The sequence below is a fragment of the Zingiber officinale genome, chromosome 7A (genome assembly GCF_018446385.1).
Source record: "Zingiber officinale cultivar Zhangliang chromosome 7A, Zo_v1.1, whole genome shotgun sequence".
NCBI classification, from domain to species: domain Eukaryota; kingdom Viridiplantae; phylum Streptophyta; class Magnoliopsida; order Zingiberales; family Zingiberaceae; genus Zingiber; species Zingiber officinale.
This window is the reverse complement of record NC_055998.1, coordinates 75,379,964-75,401,720: the sequence shown is the minus strand read 5'-3', so window position 1 is coordinate 75,401,720 and position 21,757 is coordinate 75,379,964. Positions and strand designations below refer to the sequence as shown.

Sequence of the window (21,757 nt, the reverse complement as noted above, 5' to 3'; positions counted from 1 at the left end):
CGGGGACCAGCGAACACAAGTCGCTCTCTTCGTTTTTGCTCTCCCGCTCGTCTCTCGCCGCTCTCGATCTCGTCGTCGAGACGCTCGTCGGCGCTCTCAGTTTCCTTCCCGATGTTTGCCGACGGCGAGAAGAGCATCGAACAACGTTGCCCTTCCAATTTGCACTCTGCGTCGAGCATTTGGCCTAGTTATTTCCCACAAACGGAGTTCGCCTTGAGCGACCGAAGGCTCAAGCTCGTCTGCCAGCTCGCAGACTTCTTCTCCACTTCGCAGGCCGATCATTTCCTCTCCCAGGTGACGCGTTCCTCTCTTCTGTGCGTGCTCTCTTGCTTTCTGTTTTTCTACCACTCCGGAACGATGGATGGTTGGTGGTTCTTTATACATGTAGTTTCACTTGTGATACCATGATAGTCCTGAAGGGGAATGTGCTATATCGTACTGAATTTCTTGGATAGAGTTTTTCGAGGGAATGCAGATTTGTGGGAATTTAGGGCACGCGGATAGGTTTTGATCTAGAGTATGCACATTTGTGTGTGCAGAGCTACGTTAAGCTTCTGTTTGCTAATGCGGATTTAATGGTACCCCAAAAACTTATTGCTCAATAGAAGTTTTTTTATGCCAAGTTACAATGGAAGGAAACTGGAATAGCCCGACCTCAAAAGTAATTTACTGCCCAACGGGATGCTCTGTATCTCCTAATGAATACATCTGGCGGGAAGCCCCCTTTCACGTAGGATCATATGAAGGGCTATTTCTTAAATTGTGCACGAACTTTAAAGTGGAATGTATAAATCTTAAAGCGTTACTTTCTTTTTTTTTCAATTTTCATTTGCCAGCACCTAAGCTGTAATTTAGTAGCACCTAAGATACAATTTGTAATTTGGCAGTCCCCATAATACAATTTCGTAGCACATACAATACAAATTAGGAACTCTGTGATTTTATGCATATAAAATAGTGCTTTAAGATTTATGTACAAATCCACTTTAAGATTCATGCACAAACAAAGAAAGTTCCTTCATTTTATCATGCTTGAAGAGAGCCTTCATCCTAGTCCCATCCACTCTAGACACACATTTCTTTCTCTCTGCCTCGCTTTATCTCCTTCATTGATTCATTTATTGGAATTTCAATTTGGAAAATACTTCTTGGATGATGGCATTACATTTTAGAATTGATTTCCTACCTTAATTTATCATTGATGGTTTTGTTTTTTGGTTCAGGTGCAAGATGATTGTGGTGTCTTGTCTCTCCCCATGGATTTGCAACAATTACGCAAGCTATGTGGAGTCGACGAATTTTATGTCATTTTGGATGAAGAGCCGAAGGAAGCTATTTTGTGCATGGGTGCTGCAGTCCACATGGTATGTCTCTTGCATTATATAACCTGCGTCCTCATTTGTGCTGATTTCTGATCCTTACTCGATCTTCAAACAGGTTCTCCCAATGAAGAAAAACAATTACTTTCTGGAGGATATAGAGAAGATAAACATTCGATTGTATAACTACCCTGAATCAATGATTACGTTAAAGAACTTGAAAGCTGCATATATAGGTGGTGGTTTAACTTCTCTTCTTCTTCTTCGTCTTTTTTCTTCTTAAATTTCACTAGCCTACCAATATTCTAGTGAACCAAGATGAGGATTGCAATTTATTACAGGGAAACTAGTTTCAGTGCATGGTTCAGTCGTCAAAGTCAGCACAGTAAGACCTTTGGTTCTGCAGATGGACTTTGCATGTGGAAAGTGTGGAACTGTTATCACACGCATATTCCCTGATGGGAAGTTTTCTCCCCCAATAGTCTGCAGCATCCAGGGATGCAGGAGCAGGTCTTTTAGTCCAGTTAGATCCTCTGCAAAACCAATAGATTTTCAGAAAATAAGGTATGTTTTGTTTTCTCTTAACATATTCTTAAAGTTTCATATTTTTCTTCTGAGATTCAATCTTGATGTTGTTTTCAACTCAGAATTCAGGAACTTCTTACATCATCCAGTCATGAAGAAGGTCGGGTGCCTCGCACTGTTGATTGTGAACTAACTGATGATCTTGTTGACTCTTGTATCCCTGGTGATGTGATAACTGTCATTGGTATTATAAAAGTAATAAACAGCTACATAGATGTTGGAGGAGGTAAAGTTTCCTTTCTTCTAGTAGCTAGCACTTAGCAATGGGTTCGATTTTAGAATTGAATTTTCATCTTCTGGATTTTTAAATAGCACATAACAATAAGAATAACTGAACTTGATCAAATGAAATCATATATTTAGAACCACTTGACGGAATAATCTTCAACAAACATCTTTTGATACTTGGACTCTTCATCTACCTCTTTTGTACCCTTGTGAGATATTCCGAGTGTTATGAGATTGGAAGATGCATTAGCATCTATCAAGATTCCCCTCACTTATTCCAGTCACATAAAGTGGTCTATTATGCTTTGTTGTGCCTAGGAGAAGACCATCATCATTAAAGGTGATGGATGATACATGACTAACATATACAATTTATTTCTTTTTATATTCAATAAAGAAAGCTTTTGTGGGTTTTGTAAGATGTGTATGAGAACATTTCTTAGTTCTGGAGACATTATTAAAGGATCATATAGGCTGAGTTAAAGGGTAGTGAGATAGCAACAACCTGTGCCATAGAAAGTCGAGTAAATTTATTCACATTTATTATAATTCTTAATTCCTGATTGTATAACCATTTAGTTTCTTCCTATATCGATCCTTCTTATGTTGTTTTCAAGAGCTTCCATTTTGCTTACTCTCTTTTGAGAATCAAGATATATAAATTATGCCTTTTCACTTTACATGTTACTGATTTTTCAGGAAGGTCCAAGAACAAGCACCAAGGATTGTACTATCTATATTTGGAAGCAGTTTCGATCAGAAGCTTAAAATCTAATAACACTGCAGATGTTCAAGAAAACAATTCTAAAAGTGGAGCGTGTATGCTATCTGATTTTATCTCGTTTTCACCTAAAGATCTTGAATTTGTGGTGAAATTTTTTGAGGAGCATGGTTCTGATGTATTCCGTACCATACTTCATTCCTTATGCCCTTCTATCTATGGGCATGAACTTGTAAAAGGTACACTTTTCTATATTCTTCTTGTGATATATGCATTGATCTAAATTATGGAATCTTTGAACCAAAAATGCCATTCTGATCTTTTTGATTAATAATTTTTTAAAAACCGATTTAAACTGATTTTTGACTTCCTTGGAGGCCAATGGCTTAGATTATTGCATTCTTAACAAGGAATATCATAGCTATCATTGAAACAATCAACAAAGTTATTTTCTTTATTTTTTTAGTCAGTTGGAGAAAAGTATAGAGGATAAGAAATAGCCAAAGTTAAAAATGTTGAGATTTTTGTAATCATTGGTTCCTAAACCTTATGCAATAATGATAAGGACCAATTATGCTAGGACTGATTTCAGAAATTCCATGGTGAATAGGGATTGATGGAGCAGGGGTATAAGCTCACATCCTTGTCCCACATGAGAAGTAGGTTGAGATGGGTTACAGTAGAAAATCTCTTTTACATCCCTGCATACTATTGGGAGCATGATAGGGCTGAGAGAGCAAAACCATGTGAATGACTACAAAAATAACATGAAATTAATCAAAAAAATGCTTGGGAGACACAAGTCCCATTTTCTTAATTTCTCAAGGTTATAATAGGGTGACCATAAATCCTAAAAGATATAGCATGTTAGGGCTGAAGCAAGCAAACCCATGTGAATTGACTACAACATGAAACTAATCAACAAAATACTCATGTGACACATTCCCCATTTTCTATTTTCTCAAGATTATAATATGATGAGACCATAAATCCTAAAAGATAAGTTATTAGTCAGTGCCTAATTTTATAAGCCTACAAGCCAAAGGACCATCATCTAACACATGCTCTTCCATTCAAAAATTCAAGAAAGAAGACAAGTGCAGTATCTCTATCTATGATATGTTGTTTTATTGTCGATTACATTGAATCCTTTCCACAGCTGGCATTGTACTTTCATTATTTGGGGGAGTCCAAAAGCATTCTCGGGATAAGAACAAGGTCCCAATTCGAGGAGATATTCACATCATTATTGTTGGTAATTATCATTTATTCTTTTTAAGTAGTTGTTTTAGTTAGTTTATTCAGTAAATTCACTCCTGTGGTTTCTATTCACAATGTTTAAATCCATTGTCATTTTCTGTCATTTTAGTTGACAGTACGTTTGGCTATATAAACTTTGACATCTCAATTGTAGGTGATCCTGGATTGGGTAAGAGTCAACTCCTACAAGCAGCAGCATCAGTTTCCCCCAGGGGCATCTATGTGTGTGGCAATGCAACTACTAATGCTGGACTGACTGTTGCTGTTGTGAAAGATCCTATGACGAGTGATTATGCATTTGAGGCTGGTATAGTTTGGGCATCATGTTCCAAGTTGTCTAAGTTGCTGTTCCTCTTTTCATTTTTTTTTATATTTTCTGGTAGGTTGTTAGAAGCCACATTTCTGGCTTTCAAGGTGACACATACCATATATGCCATATTTAACATAATTGATCTTCAGAATAATTTATTTAGAAATATGCTCTTTCCATAAAGTAAATTATGAAATGTCTCGTGCTTTGTTTGAAATAATTTTGTAGTCACTATGATGTATAACTTATTAGAGCCTTGCACTATGAAGTATTAGAGAGAGGAAAAGAAAAACTGATGAAGTCAGTTTGATGAAGTTAATTACATTTATAAAACTATGAAGGGGTGTAGAAGAACATTGGAGATGAGACCCTATTTTTCAGATAATAATTCATTTTCATTATAACCAGAAAAGCGACTTTTCTGTCAATCCAGCTTTAGAGTTTAAACAGATAGTGATTCATTTTCATTATAACCCAAAAAGTGTATTTCCTGTCAAATGAACTTGAGAGTTTAAACAGATAGTGACTCATTTCATTATAATGAGAAAACTGATTTTTCTGTCAATCCGACTTGAGAGTTTAAACAGATAGAGATTCAATTTCGGTATAGCCAGAAATCTGATTTTTATGTTGGCTCTATTTATATTTATATGAATACCCATTATATAGACATGTTTATGGTTGGCCTTACCATAGGTTTAAACAGGTGCCATGGTTCTCGCTGATCGTGGGTTATGCTGCATTGATGAGTTTGATAAAATGTCTGCTGAACATCAGGTACCATAATCTGATGATTGCAGAGATGCCTTCTTTAATTTTCTTGCCAAAAAATTGAGTTCCTTATTGAATTAAGTTTGTAGGCTCTACTTGAAGCAATGGAACAACAGTGTGTCTCTGTTGCAAAGGCTGGTTTGGTGGCAAGTTTGTCAGCTCGTACATCTGTTTTGGCAGCTGCAAATCCTGCTGGTGGTCATTATAAGAAAGTCTCTCCTAGTTTTTTTATATACATTGTGAATTATTTCTAGATCATTTTGTCCATGTCTTCAATAGAGACATCTTGCATGACAATTTGTTTGATGTTGAATCCAACTTTCTCATATTTTTAATTGAACAGGTCAAAATAATGTGTTTAATGAAGGTAGAGTCTTGAAATACAGTAGGCATAGTCTTTAGTGCTATTATTAGTTTTCCCTTGTCAATGATGTGTTTGACATGCATATAGACTAAAATGTAGGATTCAAGTTTAAGGCAGTATATTGTATATATTTGTTTGTTATTGGTAAATCTTATTGGTATGGAAAAATAGTACCTTCTCGCACGGGATAAAATAAGTCGTATAATCAATCTATTACTGAAAATGAAAGTTTTGATGGATGAAAAGCTAGAATAACAAATCAAATAAGTCTTTTCCTAATGGTAGTATTTGACAAGTACAAGGAGGATGTAAAGATAATGATGGTGCAGTTGTGGTGTGGAGGATTGAGGGTGATGACAAATTAATAGCCAAGCTACATAAGAGTTGGGGAATGACGGCATGTGACAGCAGCAATCTGTAGTTTTTTGCCATGAGAGCAAAAGGGTGTATTCTTAGGCTTCACTGTAGAAATATAATATGTGTGGATATTCTAATAAAGCTCCCTACATAGTTATGGATTAATTGTGAATGACACAAATTATAGTTTGTTATTTTGGAACTATGCAGGGATATCATTTGCAACAACATGGTTGAGATTTTAAATGAACACCTCATTTGCAACAACATGTCTTGATGAATGAACTTGCTTATAATTGCTACTTTCAGTTCTCTCATTTGTTGATGATATTAATTACATACTGTCTCTACGATGATAACTTCACTAAATTATTTACAAGTACAATGCAATTGCAGTAATTGTCATTTGTTTTGGGTTTCTCTTTTCAGAGTACAACAATATCTTCTTTATACAGTGAATCCATTATTTTTCTGAAATCCTTTTTTTTGCATCACCTTGGATTTTCTATGGGAAACTATTAGTTCTGATTGACGAGTTTTCATATTGACTCAATGCAGTCGTGCAAAAACTGTCAATGAGAACCTAAGAATGAGTGCTGCACTCCTCTCCCGTTTTGATTTGGCATTCATATTGCTAGACAAACCAGATGAGCAGCTGGATAAGCGTGTCTCTGACCATATAATGGCAGTAAGTTACTATTTTCAGTAGTTGCCTGTAAAACTCTACGTTTAAAAAAAAAAGAGGAAAAATAACAGTCTTGATCCTTGTCAGTGTAAGGGTGACATGTTCAGCATCTGAGATTAGATATATAATTGTATTTTTAAGGGACTAATAGCATGCTTACTGAATTTTCATGATAAACAATTATTTTGGTATGCAGCTTCATACTAGAAATATGGGGCCCTCGACTGCCAAGAAGCAACGGATGGGTACTTTTTCCTTTCAACGGTTTACATTTCAAACTTCTGTAATCTCTAAATTCATTACAATATCTGCAGCTCCTTCTGACAAGAACCTGGAGTCAAGTATTCTGGATGGTTCTTTGGCTTCCAGGTTAAGATTGAATACTGTGAAAGACAAGGATTTTGTTCCCTTGCCTGTTTCTCTTCTCCGCAAGTACATTGCTTATGCGAGAAATTTTGTCTTCCCTAGGTAATTAGGTTAATATTAAAGGCAATACACTTTCAAAATTATTTAGCTGGTTCTTTCTCATACCTTCATCTTCTTTCTCTTAAGGATGTCTAGACCAGCAGCTGAAATTTTGCAGAACTTCTACTTGCGGCTAAGAGACCGGAGCACCTCAGCTGATGGTACACCTATCACTGCTAGGCAGTTGGAAAGCCTAGTAAGGTTGGCAGAAGCTCGTGCTCGATTGGATCTCAGAGAAGAAATTACTGCTGAAGATGCAAAGGTAGCCTTCTGAAATTTTTTCATAACTTCTGCCCTTTTACAGTAGGCGGCATGATTCTCCATTTGTTACTTAGGCTTGTTTTCACAAGTAAAATACATGTCAAGCATTTGCCACCACTAAATCAATTTAATGATCTTTTGAACCAGCCCAATCAGAATATTGAAGGCAAATACTAACTAAATATTTTCTCATAAGTTGTTTGGGTTGATTCTAGCAAACAACAATAAATCATGAGCCTCAACTATTGGCAGTCAGCTACATGAATTTTATCCAGACATTGAACTTAGGGCTGATGTTACTTTCCGATGAAAATCTTGCACGTATGGTTGTTGGAGCTTCTATAATCAAAGCTAAGATTTCAAATGATTAGAGGAAAATCTTCAGTTTCCTCTCAAAGAATACCCAAATAATTGTGATGATCACCTTGATTGAGAATTTAAGATGACTTTATCTCTTTCTGCAAATAATAATACTTGTTCCTCTTCTCCCTATCTCTGTGTAAACCATCCACATTTTCAGATAGAAGCTTGATAGAAAGGTTTTAGCTAGTTTGTGGTGGTGAAATTTCTCAAGTAAACACAACTACTTGAACTTATTCTAGGATATATGAGGTGTACTTGTTGCTTCAGGTAAAGTACTACTTGTTAAATTCTAAACTTGTTTGATGTTGATTTATCAATTCAATTTGTTTGAACTAAAGAAATATAAAATTATAAGGAATGAAAAGAAACTTTGCTAAATTAGCTTGGGTCACACACCACACTGAGTTAGAACAAGTTGGTTGATCCGATTTAGAGAATTGTTTTGAATTGGATCCAAACTATGTCCAGAGCTAATATGCCAAACTGGCCAATTCTGCTATCCAACACGGTTCCAGATCACTAGTTGTAATTACATGGTCCATTAACATAGGAGAGTGCCTAATTCATTCTGTCAGTCTGTCTCGTTTGAAGCAAAAAATTTAAAAGCATATTCGTCTTACAGATCTTTTGTTTTCCAGTGAAAAAAGTCATACAGATTTTTGTTTGTATAGGGCATGTTTAAAACTAAATTTAGTCACCAAAACATACATGGTTTAAGAGATCGACATTGCTAGTTATATAGTCTTGCATCAAGCACAATGCGCGCATAAGATGCATGTAGCTAACTCCAAATAGTGGGTATAGAATTTTGCTGACGATTCTTGTGAGGATGATGCAGTACATGATTTGTTTAACTGGGGTGGGTTTGGTTGCAGGATGTTGTTGACATCATGAAAGAATCTTTGTATGACAAATATGTCGATGATCATGGCTTTGTTGATTTTGGACGAAGTAGCGGGATGAGCCAACAGAAGGAAGCAAAAAGGTTTCTCAGTGCACTAAACAAACAATCTGAGTTACAACAAAAGGATTGTTTCTCAATTTCCGTAAGCAGCATAATTATCTATTTGCATAAAATTCAAAAGACGCTGCTTTCTTGTTTTCTGATGGACGTGTTACTGATGCCAGGAGATATACAGCTTGGCCGACAAAATCAGCTTGCGAGTTCCTGATATTGATACCTTTGTGGAGAACTTGAACAGCGTAGGCTATCTTCTTAAAAAAGGGCCAAAGATGTATCAGGTGATTCCTTGTGAACCAGTATTTACTCTAGTGTCTCTCGGTAAATTAAAATGCTCCATGGTTTTACATTGTGAATAGAGAATTCCCTGTACTCAGTGTAAATGCAAAAGAAGCTGCGAAAACTCAAAAACATCCGACTTCTTTGCAATGTCTGAGTTAATTCGGTTAATCGATAACATCTAGATAATTGCTAATATCTAGTATATCAGGTTCATTTAACATCATCTAGAAGTAAACATAAGTGTAAAATAGGATTAAAGATCTAGTTTATGAACCAGATATTCATGCTCAAGATCATTAACACAAGTAGGGAACTTTGTTTATGCAGGTTCTGTCTTCATCCTACTCTCATAGTCAATCCACCAGATCAAGATGCTGAGCATGCTACATTTCTCTTGAAGCGGATTCGGAGCGTAGAAATAATATTCCATCATTATCATGTTAAACATGAGAAAATTTTCTCTAATACGCAGACAAAGACTGAAAATGTCAAAGTTAGGTCAAAATTCTGTGTGTATATGCCAGTCATTTTGAGTCGGGTATTAAAAGCATTGTTTCTAGAATAAAAACATAATCAAATGTTTTATTAAAAGGAGGCACGGACGAATGAAGACCAAACTAGATTTAATAAAACGTGGGAAGAATGTGATATGAAGCTCCTGTTACTCTCTGGTTCTCCATTAAAAACATTGATAATTTATGTACTTCGTTCATTACAAATCCCCATTTGTCTTCATTCGAATAATTTCCAAAAGATGGATTCAAGCTTGTTTGCCTAACTGGCTCTATTCCTGTCCTTTCCTTGACTTCGTTTTCTTTAGCAGCCTTCTGGGACTGGATAAGAACCTCTCATCCCCGTTCTCACAAGTCACAAACACATCGGACATGGGGGAGGTGATGGAGGAATCACCGAGCTTCAAGCTTTTTGGCGCCCTGATCGTGAGGGAGCACAGGCGGGCCGAGGAGAAGGAGGATGCGGTTCAGCGACCGGCGGCGGACGAGTCGGCGAGGAGAGTGGCGGCGCTGCCGTGCCCGAGGTGCAAGAGCGAGGAGACCAAGTTCTGCTACTTCAACAACTACAACGTGAACCAGCCGCGGCACCTGTGCAAGGCCTGCCGCCGTTACTGGACCGCCGGAGGCGCCATCCGCGACGTCCCCGCCAAGGCCACAACCCGGCCGCGAGGGGGAGTCGTCGCCAGAGCCGCCCAGGGTTGACCTGGCCGTAGGGCGTTGACTTCTCGGAAGGTGCAGTTTGGGCGTTGACCGCAGGTGTTTTCAAAATAATTGTTGGATTAATTTTCTGCCCCAAAATTGTATCTATTGGAATATTTGTTGCAATATAAATTACGCAATTATTTTTGGAGATTAGTTATTGTGATCCATATACATTATTTCTTTTTATGATGATCGACGAAACTCGAACGTCGTAGATTTGTAAATAAATTAATATGAATCATGATCCATCAGTATTTTCCAAAATTATTTTTGTTTGGGTTGTATTATTTCAGCTCAGAGTATATCATCCAAACTCTGCTCAAACAATAGCAGCCTTGAATATTTAACGTTGCGATCAAAATACACTACACTAACAATATCGCCAATCTTTATCGATATTCCAATGACTTACACAAGTTCCTTTAAGGTTTCAACAATGAACGTTTAATATCCATAACAATATTAGAATTGTGAACCTGGGAAAGTTGAGGCATGAACTCGGAAAGTTCTTCATTTCATGCTTGACGAAAATTGAAATAACATCAGGGAATGAGCTCTTCGCCCTTTACGAACAAGAAGACTATTTTTATTTCTTATTCATGACATTGGAAATGCGATAAATGGAAAGGTAGTATCTGCTAGGCCAGGAAATTTATCTTTTTAGTGAAGAATGCCGCTGCTGTCGATGTCCTCATTCATCTCTTCAGCAGTAGCATTTCCACCGTCATCTACATCGCCTTTATTATCGGAAGATGCATAGGCTGAACGACGAGACCGTGTTTGCTGCTGAGTGGGCTAAAAAATCAAAAAGGAAGAAAAATGTATAGTAAAACAGGCATATTGTCCATAAGAAGCAAGGGCTAAGTCCCGTTGATTCATTCTTGGAATAGTACGGTTAGGTCATTGGAATAGACTCAACTGCCGAAGAACTATCATTCAGTAAATTACGAAGGGGAAGAAAATATAGCTTAAGATATTAATAAGGGATAGCCTGGTACACAAAACACCCGATAATAAGAGGTCCTAAGAAAGAGTCTATGCATGCAGCCTTACTTTGCATTACAAGACCAATGTGAGGCCCAAGGGAAGAGTATATTGAATTACCCTGCATTATAAGAGACAGTTTTCGCGACATGACAATAACTTTACAGTTACGCCAAGGCTCCCCTTCATTGCTTGAGATATGAATGATTGTGAAAATTTTTGACAATTGGAGCAACACCATGGTTAAGGATCGATACCTGTAACTTAGGTCGGAGTGCTTCAAGGGGTCCTTTGGGCTTCTCAGCCCCCTGCTATAGTAGTAAACAAACCGTGTCAAATGATAAAAAGAAAATTCAAACATTCTTAGCTATTGCATGGAACATGATAATGATACCTTCCCTAAAGCCCAGTCTGCCGAATCAAAGTAAGCTCGTTCGTGGTCCTGCATTACTCTCCAAAAATGTTGGTTTCTAGGAATTCAATGAATGGAAGTGAATCATCAACTATGTTAACCATAATAGATCATCACTTGCCTTGGAGATGAGTGGCGGTTTCTTCGGTACAATTCCTCCATACTTCTTCTTGATTACTTCCTCCTGCAAAGAGTCATTTGTTCCTAATAACATTTTCAGAAAAACAAGACATAAAAGATATATATATATATATAGTTTGCCACTCACCTCTTGTTCAGATGATGGCATCTCATTTGCCTCGGTTTGGTTCAAATTCTCACCAGCATCCATGTTTGACATGAAGAGTTCTGATGAATTTAAAGAGAATGTTAGCTAGAAATGAGGATTAGAAATCTTGTAGAAAATTTGCATAAACCTAAAGTATGATGCAATAGCAGTTACCCAGATAGACACTGCAAGTAAAACAAACAATGTTTTGTGACAAGTAAAACTAATTCACAAAACATGCAGATGAACAAAACGGCCCCTGTAGATTGATCAACAAGAGAACTTTGAGACTGACAAAAGCAGAACCAGTTCATCTTTCTCTGTTTCAGATTAGACTGGAGTATGAGCTTTTGTGCTGCTGACTGCCAATCACACACTTGACAAGAACAGTACTACATTTGGATGTAAACAAGGCACACGCGATGCATCTAGAGATGGAGTAATTCAACCTAAAGATAAATGTATGGAATTGTACAGATTGGATCTCAACGATTCACCATACGACCAAGTGCCCAAACACAAGATCAGAAATGAATCGCCTTCATTCTCGTCGCTGTTCCGCAAATCCCTAACCGATCTACCTGACTGGTCTCACCGAGTAAATCCCGCACTTCAGAGCAACAAACCTCATAAGCGAGATGGGACTCATGATAGGAAGAAAATTAAAAGCAACATTTTTTTTTTCTATTGAAAGAACAGATTGCGCCGGAATCATGCGATGCAGAAAAAAGACGGAAAACGAACAAAAAAAAACAGAGATTTGGTAAAATCTAGCAATGGAAGAAGTAGTAGCTTCGAGTACCTCCGACGAGAGAGGGACCTTGAATTCAACGATGCTGAAGACGGAGGGAGAGGTGATCCTTTCCTCCTCTTCCTCCGCGTCTTCCCAAATTCCACGATGCGGCGAGAGAGGACAAAGGAAACGCAGGATAGAACATAGAAGACGCGTTGTATTGTGAATTCTGGGACAGCGAACAGCGTGGATCCTCCTCACACAAGGCTAGCCTATGGGACCCACCATATCAATATTAATAATAATAATATAATGACAAATTTAAAAGGCTACTATTTTTTTTATTTATCTTAAAAATAGCTGTCAATCTATTTTTCATTTCAAAAATATCATTATTCGAATTTTAAACTTTAATTAAAATTGCTAATTTTAATTATATGTTAAATTGTATTAACTTTAATCAAAATGATCAAATTATAAAAAAATTGATGTATTCCCCTTTCGATTTACTATTATTATTATTAATCATCTATTCAGCTTTTCAATTAAATTTGAAATAATCAGTCAGATTTAATATTAATTTTTTACTGAGTCAAGTGTTTATGGAGATTAATCCAGACAGTCAACATTAATTCTTAGACCTATTTTTTATTGGAGAGAAAATTCTTGTAATACATCACAATTAAAATTTAAATCTTATATTTCTTGATTATCTGTTAAATTTTTTTTTCTTGCATGATATTATTTGAGTTTGTTATTGGGGGAGTATAAACATACTCTAACGAACGATAATTCTCCGTCGTTGATAAGTTAATCCATAGCGAATATAGATTTTAGAATTTTGTATTGTTCTTGCGGGTCAAATGCATTAGCATTTCATTTTCACGACATGATTTTGTGTTTTGGTTGAATTCCTTATCGTTTTAGTTAATCCATTCTATTTGTTTTCTTCCTTTAGATGCCCACGTCTAATTTCGTTATATTTATGCTTCTGATGGCTACTGGAACTTGTGAAAACAGCTTCTTATAATACAACCTGAAATTAAGATAGTCTGAGATTCTCGAGACCCGTATTGATTGAAACTTCGAACACTGGCCCCCACGTGATCGCCCCGTCGCGCAGCACGTCACTATATATATATATATATATATATATATATCGCAATCAAATATTGTAGTTAATTTTAGAAAAAAAAATTTGTTTGTTATTTTTTACCTTAATAGAATTTTTAATGTAGAGTGGGCTCAAGTACTCGGCCCGGCCCACGTTCACGTCTTCTATAAGAGCGAAGTCGTACCAGCCGTTCTCATTGCGGTTCCAAGTTCTTCAGCAGCAGCTTCGGCCTTCGGATCACAAACTCCTTCTCCATCCTCTTCCGCTTCTCGAATCATCGCCGTCAACCCTAGCACTTCTCCATCCTTCATCGGAGATTGTAATCCCAGTCGTCCTCCCTTCCTTCGATCGGTGGATCGCCGCCCTTCTACCGCCATGAGCATGGAACCCTTCAACAGGTGCGTCTGTTCCGGCAGATCTGGCCGCCTCCGATTTCCCCTATCGATTGGTGTCATAATCTCACATTTATCATCAGGATTTGGCTTATTTTGAATCTATTATAGTTGCCTTTGCTATTCTTCTTCTCTGTGTAGTGATGGGTTGTTTGCTGTCCAGGATGGTTAAGCTCGCTGCGCGTGCTTTCTATGATGATGTATCCATTATGGGCGAAAGCCAGTCTAAGCCTGGGAGGATCGACAACAGGGGGATGACTGTGATTGTTCTTGATGCTCTAACTAGGTTACGATGCCGTTGTTTACTTTATCTGTTTCCCCTGAGACTGAAACTGATTGGTACAAGTTTTCTTGCTAGCGAAGTATGATTTGAATGGAGACTTTGAAACAAGAGATAAGAATTTTTATTGGATGGCCTCCACTTGTTACAAAGACTAGGTTATAAGAGATATGGTCTTGTTTTTATTGAATTATAAATTCAATTTAACATTGTTGCCATGACATAGGTGACAAGTTTTGTACAATTGTTTGAACCTTTATCTGTGAGTAGTACTAGTTACTCAAGGAGTCGTAGGGTTGACAACTATTTTAATCTCTAGTTGTATCGACAATTGAGTTAGTTTTAGTTTATTTAAAAGTTCAAAAATTAAGTTCTATAGGAACCTATACATCACAGGTTCCTTAGTCAAATGCAACTACTTATTAATTCATGGTAAAAGTAGCAGCTGATTTCTGTCTCTTTTTTCCCCTAAACACTTCTAATTTGATTAAGAGATAATTTTTTCGAATTTTCATTTCCAAATCCACATGTTCATGGTTTTTTGTATCAGGCGTCAATGGGTCCGTGAAGAAGATTTGGCTAAAGCCTTGAAATTGCATTCCAAGCAACTGCGCCGTACTTTACGGTTTTTTGAAGAAGAGAAGCTGATTACTAGAGTACATCGAAAAGAGGTTAGTATTGTGCTGGTCATTTGAATAATCTGTGTAATTTATTTGCATTGTATTGAGTTCTCACTAACATCTAACACAATTTTCATCTAGCTGTTATCCATTTATTTTATATTTTTCTAAATATTTTAAAATAGTGAATATAAATCTAAAGGTGTTTCATACTCTTTCTAGTATTTTATCACCATATGTACCGCATAAGGATGATTGTTATTTCTGAATTCCAGCTAGACTCGTTCTTGCTAGGCTAATGTCGCCATCCCGGTAGCATTCATTATGATATCTACTCTCTAAAATAGAGAAAAACTTCTATGAGGCCAAGCCGGTCACCCTAGGATTAGTTGAGCCGAAGGCTTGGATACCTGGTGCCAATTCTAAGATAAAGAATATATAATGCTTTAAATCTTGTGCAAATTGAGACATCAGTAAAGTAACCTGAGATAAACTACAACCTATTTCCACATAGACATGTGCTAAGTTGGTAGATGGCCTCTTTTGCACTGACAACAGTAGTATCATTCCTTCATTATAAGAGGTCATTTTGATATCTTACTTCATAATACTCCGGTAATTCCCATAATAGATAGGCCTGTACATTTATCTTTTCTATTTTTAAAATTTCATTACTAAAATGATTAAGTCTTTTTTTTCCTATGGCCATTTGGACTTACATTTTAGTCTATCTGGATCCAATATTATTATTGAGACATGTAGTTTATTAACAAGTAGTAATCATCTTCTAATGTGCTAAATGAAATCTCTTAGATGTCATTTAGGATGCATTTATGTATCTTAAAAATACACTGTTCTTAGCTTGAACAATATCAGTTGTTCCCTTCAACTAGATCTGTTTCATTATTCAATAAAAACAAAAGCGCTAGTTTAAGTTTTTGGTCAGAGAGCTTAAAATAGCTATCCTGCTTAAGCCTTTGCTATTATTTTCTCTCTATGTATCATTATGTTTATAGAAGGTTACACTAATTTTTAGTCTATATATGCAAGGAGGTCTAATATGTGTAGGTTGGCTTACTTTTGCATAACATATGTTGAATAGTTGATACAGTATTGATGAAAGTGATATATGAGAGGCCCCAAGAAACTTATATGGAACATGCACAACATTAACTAGTAAGGATCATTTGATTAGCTTAAGATTATAAATAATAACCCTGTCCTTTATCCTGATTTTCAGTAGATGTAAGTTAGTCTATTAGTTTTTCATTTTTATCATTATAAGGTTTGTTCCACTTGTGCAAATTGGTGCTTGCATCTAAGGAAACATTTAGAGTTATATTTACATTTTTTTTTGCATGACTTTGATTTTGGTTATTCACCTGACTTTCTGCATTCAACAAGAATCTGTTTGTACTTTTCTTCTTTAAAAATTCTGCTCCAGACCTTTATGATTTTGTGGTGTTCTTAATGTCTCATCTTTTCAATGTAATAATCTTGTTATCTGGCCAGAGTGCTAAAGGTGCAAAAAATTTTAATGCTGCAATTGCTGCTACTCGTGATACTCAACAAACTACTAAAGAGGGAGAGGAGAAGATGAAAATGCATATGCATTCATACTGCTGTTTAGATTATGCACAGGTTAATTTGCTTATCATCTAATCTGTTAATCATGTATGGAATTACTTCTGGAGCATAGTTTAAGAATGGAAAGGGAGTTTTTGATGCATGTTGTCAGAGAATTATTTTTACGGGCCATAAAGTTTCCCTTTTTTATGTAAATGGTAAAATTCATTATTGCAGATTCTTGATGTTGTTAGATACCGAATGCATCGAATGAAAAAGAAATTAAAGGATGAATTGGACAGCAGAAATACCATTCAGGAGTACATTTGCCCTAACTGTGGAAGAAGGTTCCTTGAAATCTCTCATAATTTGTATTTTTCTAACTTGATGCATTTGTGATACTGAGGCATGATGATTGTTCAGGTATTCTGCTTTTGATGCACTACAACTTGTGAGTATGGAAGACGAGTATTTTCACTGTGAAAATTGCAATGGTGAACTTGTTGCTGAGAGCGAGAAGCTGGCTGCTGAGCAACTTGGTGATGGGGATGATAATGCTAGGAAGAGGAGGCATGAAAAGTTAAAAGACATGTATCAGAAAATGGAGGTAGCTTCACATTAAGTAATATTTGTGTTAATGATCATGTGTAAAGTTAATCATCATTTTCTTGCATATGCTAGCATGTGTAAGTTTTATGATGAATTTTCTTTTACATATTTGAATGTATTCATTTTGGTTTTTCTTGGATCGCCTAATTACCAGCATAATAATTTATGAGTTAAGTTCTCTATACTATGTGTCATTATGCTTATGAGTTTACATAGTTCAAAAGAAACAATGAAATGCCTATGAGTTCACTTTTCTTCCTTAAAATATTCAGATTTACTAACTTCTACTAGTGCCTTTTATTTTTATGTTTTTGTTAGTGTTGTTTGTTGGCATAAATCACCTATATTTCTTAGTTCAGTCTTGATCTGTTTGCCCTCTTTTCAATCATCACTTTGTCATAGGGCTGGTTTGTTCTAGCATTAGTTCAACTAGCAGTATTAATGTATTATTCAAAGAACCAGCTGTACTTACTAAGATTCCTTTTGCATAAATTTCAGTTCCTATGCATATTCTGTTATTTCAATGATTAGGGCATATTTCGCTCATGGAACCACGTATTAGATTCATGCAAAACTGCATATTGTCAAGTCATTACAATTACGCCATATGTTATTAGACATCATTCTATTAAAATTTATATCTCCTTTACAGAATGATTAATTACACACTTGGCATTTTCATATTAATTCTTTTTTGAGATGAGGTTGTTTTCTTATTAGAATTTCAGTATTTTGTCATACAAGCCCTTCTCTCTATATATTTATTTATTTGAGCTCCATTATACTCGTGCTAAAGGAAGAGATTTGCTTGTGTGCCTTTGCAAGGGTCCAACCAACTTGAAGGAAGATAGTTTAGGTGAAAAATCATGTGGCCTCTAAGTAGTTTTGTTCACTTGTTACTTTTGTACATATGCAGGATCAGCTCAAGCCTTTAATAGCGCAGCTTGATAGGGTGAAAGATTTGCCTGCTCCTGAGTTTGGAACATTGCAAGCATGGGAAGCAAGAGCACGAGCTGCATCTCAAGCTAACGGCGATTCTAATGCTAGTGATTCAAAAAATATCCAGGGGCAAGGTTACGGTGGCACACCAATGCCATTCCTTGGCGAGACAAGTGTATGCCATCTTGCACTTTCAATCATTGTTTTGACTGAAAAAGATAAAAGAAAAATCTAACCATCCGTATATTTGATAACTAAAATCATGTCACTCAGAAACAGTCAAACCCTATTGAGAGAAAATAGGTCAAAAGAGTATAGTATAATATGTTCAAAGACAATTAATAGATATTAGAGTAGAAACATTGATTCTATTAGCTAGGAAGATGTGTGATGAAGGGTGATCAAAGAAAAATTAACCAATGTAATAAGAACTGATCTATTTAAATATTTGTACAGATATTATCTTGTATAGAGTTCAGTTAAGGGATCTAATCAATTCAAAATGGTTGGGGCAAACACTGCTTGATGATGATGGTGATGAGAACATTAACTCTTGTATTTAGCTTTTGCTTTGGTAAACTTGCAGATTGAAGTTGCTTTATCTGGTGTTGAGGCCAAGGAAGAAACCGAGCCTGATATAAAACCCACAGCATTGAAAGTTATACCTCCCTGGATGATCAAACAAGGAATGAATCTTACAATAGAGCAACGCAGAGGGATTATGCCTGAACCCAATGTTGAGCACAATTCTGATGACAAGAAGTCAAGTGTGGATGACAAGAAACCAAGTGCAGATCGAGACAATGAGAAGAGTTTACAGGTTAGTCTGAGACTTGATAAATTGAAAGTTATGTGGATATAGTGATTGATTTTGTGGAATAAAAAATTTGCATATTCTTGTTGCTTATATTTTACAGGATGAATATCTGAAGGCATATTATGCTGCTTTAGTGAAGAGGCAAGAAGAAGAAGAGGCCTCTAGAAGAATTCAACAACAAACAGAACTTTCGACAAGTGCTGCTGAAGAACCTGTTGATCGACGTGTTGGCATGAAATCAAAACGCGAAGATGATGAGGATATTGAATGGGAGAGTGCAGCTGGTACTGGTATGAATTGGCCTTTGGATTTTACAGAGTTTTTCTTTCATCTTCTTTCTGGTTTTAGTTGAAATCCTGGTGCTTGTGGTTTTTCCATTTTTGATCAAATTTGGAACATTTAGCAGATGATTAGGTCAATCCATCCGGGGCTTCAATAAGGTCTATAAACCTGATTTTAGTCATGAGGTGTGCCAGGCCCACTCAATCTGCGCATGATAAATATGCAATAGTTGGTTGGATATGCTGAGTTGTATGATCAAGATAAACCACCTCTAAATAACCCTAAAACGTTCCATCCCAGTTCACTTATTATCGATACTAGGCATTAGGCATTAGCCATTAGGCATTAAGCATTAGGCATTGCTTGCCAATTTCCATTCTAGTTTGTAATATATGTCTTCATAGGGATAGAATGTTGGGTAGGAGGTCGAAATTGTATGGTTTACGTTTTTGATGGTGTTTTGCGCCAGTATGATATAAAATATGTAGTCTACCGGAAAGACAACATAGTTATTGTAAGGCTAGGCCATCATACAATGCATTGAGCTCGATGGTTTGATAGGGTTTAGGGTTCGTGTAGTCAATTCCCAAATCGTAGAGAAGATTTGTTGTTACTATGATTTACATCAGATCCCAACATCCAGGAGAATGTTTAAAAAAAAAACTCATGAAAATTAATCTTGACATTATTGCAAACCTAGGCTATCATCAGTATCTTTGTTACTATAGAATTCATGTAGCCGAAATCCCAGATAGGTGATCCCTGGCATTGATAGGGCTCGATAGATATAGGGTTCATAATCTTGTCATCTAATATGATTCTTTCTAAATGATATTGCAGGCAATTCAAGCCAGTCTTACAAGCTTGCCGATTTGAATGCCGAAGCTGATGCGTCTGACGACGACAATGGTGGCGATGACGACGACATCGCCTGGGAGGAAGGTTAACTTGGTGTAGAATACCAAATGCCTAAGAAGAGAGCATTTTCCTTTCTGGACTGGTTTAATTCACAAACCATCCGCAGGATACATTTCCACTGTTTACCTTATGCGGTGGAACATAATATACGGTGAAACGAAATTTATAATCCTCAATATCATTCTTTCTCAATTTATAATAATAAAAAGCAGCAATTGGCTTTGATACTTTTGTTATCAGTTGTAACGAGTTCTGATAGGGCATTACTCGGGCCTAGATTTTTTTATTTACAATAAAACCCCCCCAAAAAAGAAGCTTTATTAATCATAAAATTTCAGATCTTTAAACACGAAAAGGCTAGATATAAATATTCTATACTTCTAAATTTAACGTAAAATAACGCCTATTAAAAAATGCCAAACAATATTAAGGATAGGGAAAACATTGAAGGCTGAAAAAACATTTATAACTATTTATTTACCCACCACCACAGACAGAGGCAATGCCGCCACTGCCCACACGGCAGCACTCTTTTTACATTAACAAGTCATCTACGAAACAAATTCATCAAGAAAAAAACTGATCACTTCTTCGCTGGCGTAGTAACAGACTTGGGCTTCTTGACGGCAGTTTTCCGTGGGGCGGTGGACTTCGCCGGAGCGTCCTTTGCGAACGTCTTGGCTGCCTTCGCAGGCCGAGCGGCGGATTTCGGCTTCGCTGGCGTTTTCCTCTTTAATGCTGACTTCGCCGAGGCCGGTTTCAACTTTGCCGCCGAAGAGGACATCGATTTTGTTTTGGCAACAGTCTTGGCCTTGAGCTTCAAGGAAGGAGCCACAGGCTTTGCTTTGGCGACGGTCGACTTGGGCTTTGACTTAGCCGTAGCCATCGACTTGGATGCGGCGGGTTTCTTTGAGATGGCTTTCGCAGCGACCTCGCCGGAGGAAAGCTTGTAGGAGCCCTTCACCTTATTGAGCTTGCCGGAGGCGGCGAGCTTCTTTATCTGGAGGAGGAGATTCTTCCGGAAGTTGAACGGCAAATGCGCCTTGTGCTTATCCTCCATGAACTTGGCGATCGCATAAGGGCTCGATCCCGTCCTTTCCTTCAGGGTCGAGATCGCTTCCTTGATCATCTAAACGCCAACAAAACGAAGTCGAAATTCAAATCCATGAAGAAAACATAGGATTCACAAACAAATCAAAGAACACGAGATGATCAGAATCCTCGCCTCGGCATACGGAGGGTGGGCAGATGGCTTCCTCGGGCGGGAGGATGGCTTCTTAGCCTTGGACGAAGGCGCCTTCGTCTTCTTCACCTTGGCGCCGGCAGCGACCACCTTCGCTACGGATTGCACCGGAGCGGGATCGCCGACGTTGGTCGTTTCAGTCGCAGCAAGCAGCTCGTCTATCGCCTGCATCGCTAGGACTTACAAAAATCAAACAAAGCACGAGAAAACAAAACGAATCGAAGACAGCGAATAATCCGACGGTTGGGAGGATTTAAATACCGGCGAAGCGGAACCTGCTGCAATCCTATTGGTCCGCCCATCCGCACGCGGATCGCTACAACCTCCTCAGCTTAATGTCGTACCCTTGGATCAGAATCACATCAACAGTAGACATTGGCCCACTGGTTGAGAGATTAGGATGCACTAATGAGGCTTTGAACAGGGAGACTGAA

General features: G+C 37.2%; 5 protein-coding genes across 7 annotated transcripts; 3 read left to right on the top strand and 2 right to left on the bottom strand.

Annotated features, from left to right (window-relative positions):
* LOC122001556 (probable DNA helicase MCM8) lies at positions 1–9,726 on the top strand. Its single transcript, XM_042556356.1, has 17 exons — positions 1–294; positions 1,224–1,364; positions 1,438–1,555; positions 1,661–1,883; positions 1,967–2,130; positions 2,832–3,092; positions 4,013–4,108; positions 4,268–4,420; positions 5,130–5,200; positions 5,284–5,402; positions 6,474–6,603; positions 6,797–6,845; positions 6,915–7,068; positions 7,153–7,327; positions 8,565–8,735; positions 8,818–8,931; positions 9,260–9,726. The coding sequence occupies exons 1-17, from the start codon at positions 112–114 to the stop codon at positions 9,308–9,310; spliced, it is 2,373 nt and encodes a 790-aa protein (XP_042412290.1). The 5' UTR covers positions 1–111; the 3' UTR covers positions 9,311–9,726.
* Positions 9,727–9,741: 15 nt separating this feature from the next.
* LOC122001555 (dof zinc finger protein DOF1.5-like) lies at positions 9,742–10,329 on the top strand. Its single transcript, XM_042556355.1, has one exon. It carries the CDS (start codon positions 9,817–9,819, stop codon positions 10,144–10,146), a length of 330 nt encoding a protein of 109 aa, XP_042412289.1. The 5' UTR covers positions 9,742–9,816; the 3' UTR covers positions 10,147–10,329.
* A 254-nt stretch (positions 10,330–10,583) lies between these two features.
* Positions 10,584–12,779, bottom strand: LOC122001553. Of its 2 annotated transcripts, none has more exons than XM_042556354.1 (6): positions 12,613–12,779; positions 11,811–11,890; positions 11,664–11,726; positions 11,525–11,572; positions 11,388–11,438; positions 10,584–10,941 (listed from the first exon to the last, which is right to left on the bottom strand). In XM_042556354.1, exons 2-6 carry the CDS (start codon positions 11,880–11,882, stop codon positions 10,807–10,809), a joined length of 369 nt encoding a protein of 122 aa, XP_042412288.1. In that variant the 5' UTR covers positions 11,883–11,890; positions 12,613–12,779; the 3' UTR covers positions 10,584–10,806. The 2 variants fall into 2 exon arrangements, with proteins under 2 accessions (XP_042412288.1, XP_042412287.1); XM_042556353.1 differs by having other exon boundaries at positions 11,388–11,441; positions 12,613–12,777.
* Positions 12,780–13,856: 1,077 nt separating this feature from the next.
* On the top strand, positions 13,857–20,307 carry LOC122001552 (transcription initiation factor IIE subunit alpha-like). Of its 2 annotated transcripts, none has more exons than XM_042556351.1 (10): positions 13,857–14,055; positions 14,213–14,335; positions 14,880–15,000; positions 16,462–16,590; positions 16,753–16,862; positions 16,939–17,122; positions 18,041–18,238; positions 18,650–18,883; positions 18,981–19,170; positions 20,003–20,307. In XM_042556351.1, the coding sequence occupies exons 1-10, from the start codon at positions 14,033–14,035 to the stop codon at positions 20,107–20,109; spliced, it is 1,419 nt and encodes a 472-aa protein (XP_042412285.1). In that variant the 5' UTR covers positions 13,857–14,032; the 3' UTR covers positions 20,110–20,307. The 2 variants fall into 2 exon arrangements, with proteins under 2 accessions (XP_042412285.1, XP_042412286.1); XM_042556352.1 differs by having other exon boundaries at positions 14,191–14,335.
* Positions 20,308–20,499: 192 nt separating this feature from the next.
* LOC122000188 (histone H1-like) lies at positions 20,500–21,546 on the bottom strand. Its single transcript, XM_042554677.1, has 2 exons — positions 21,306–21,546; positions 20,500–21,209 (listed from the first exon to the last, which is right to left on the bottom strand). Exons 1-2 carry the CDS (start codon positions 21,492–21,494, stop codon positions 20,664–20,666), a joined length of 735 nt encoding a protein of 244 aa, XP_042410611.1. The 5' UTR covers positions 21,495–21,546; the 3' UTR covers positions 20,500–20,663.
* Positions 21,547–21,757: the final 211 nt, after the last annotated feature.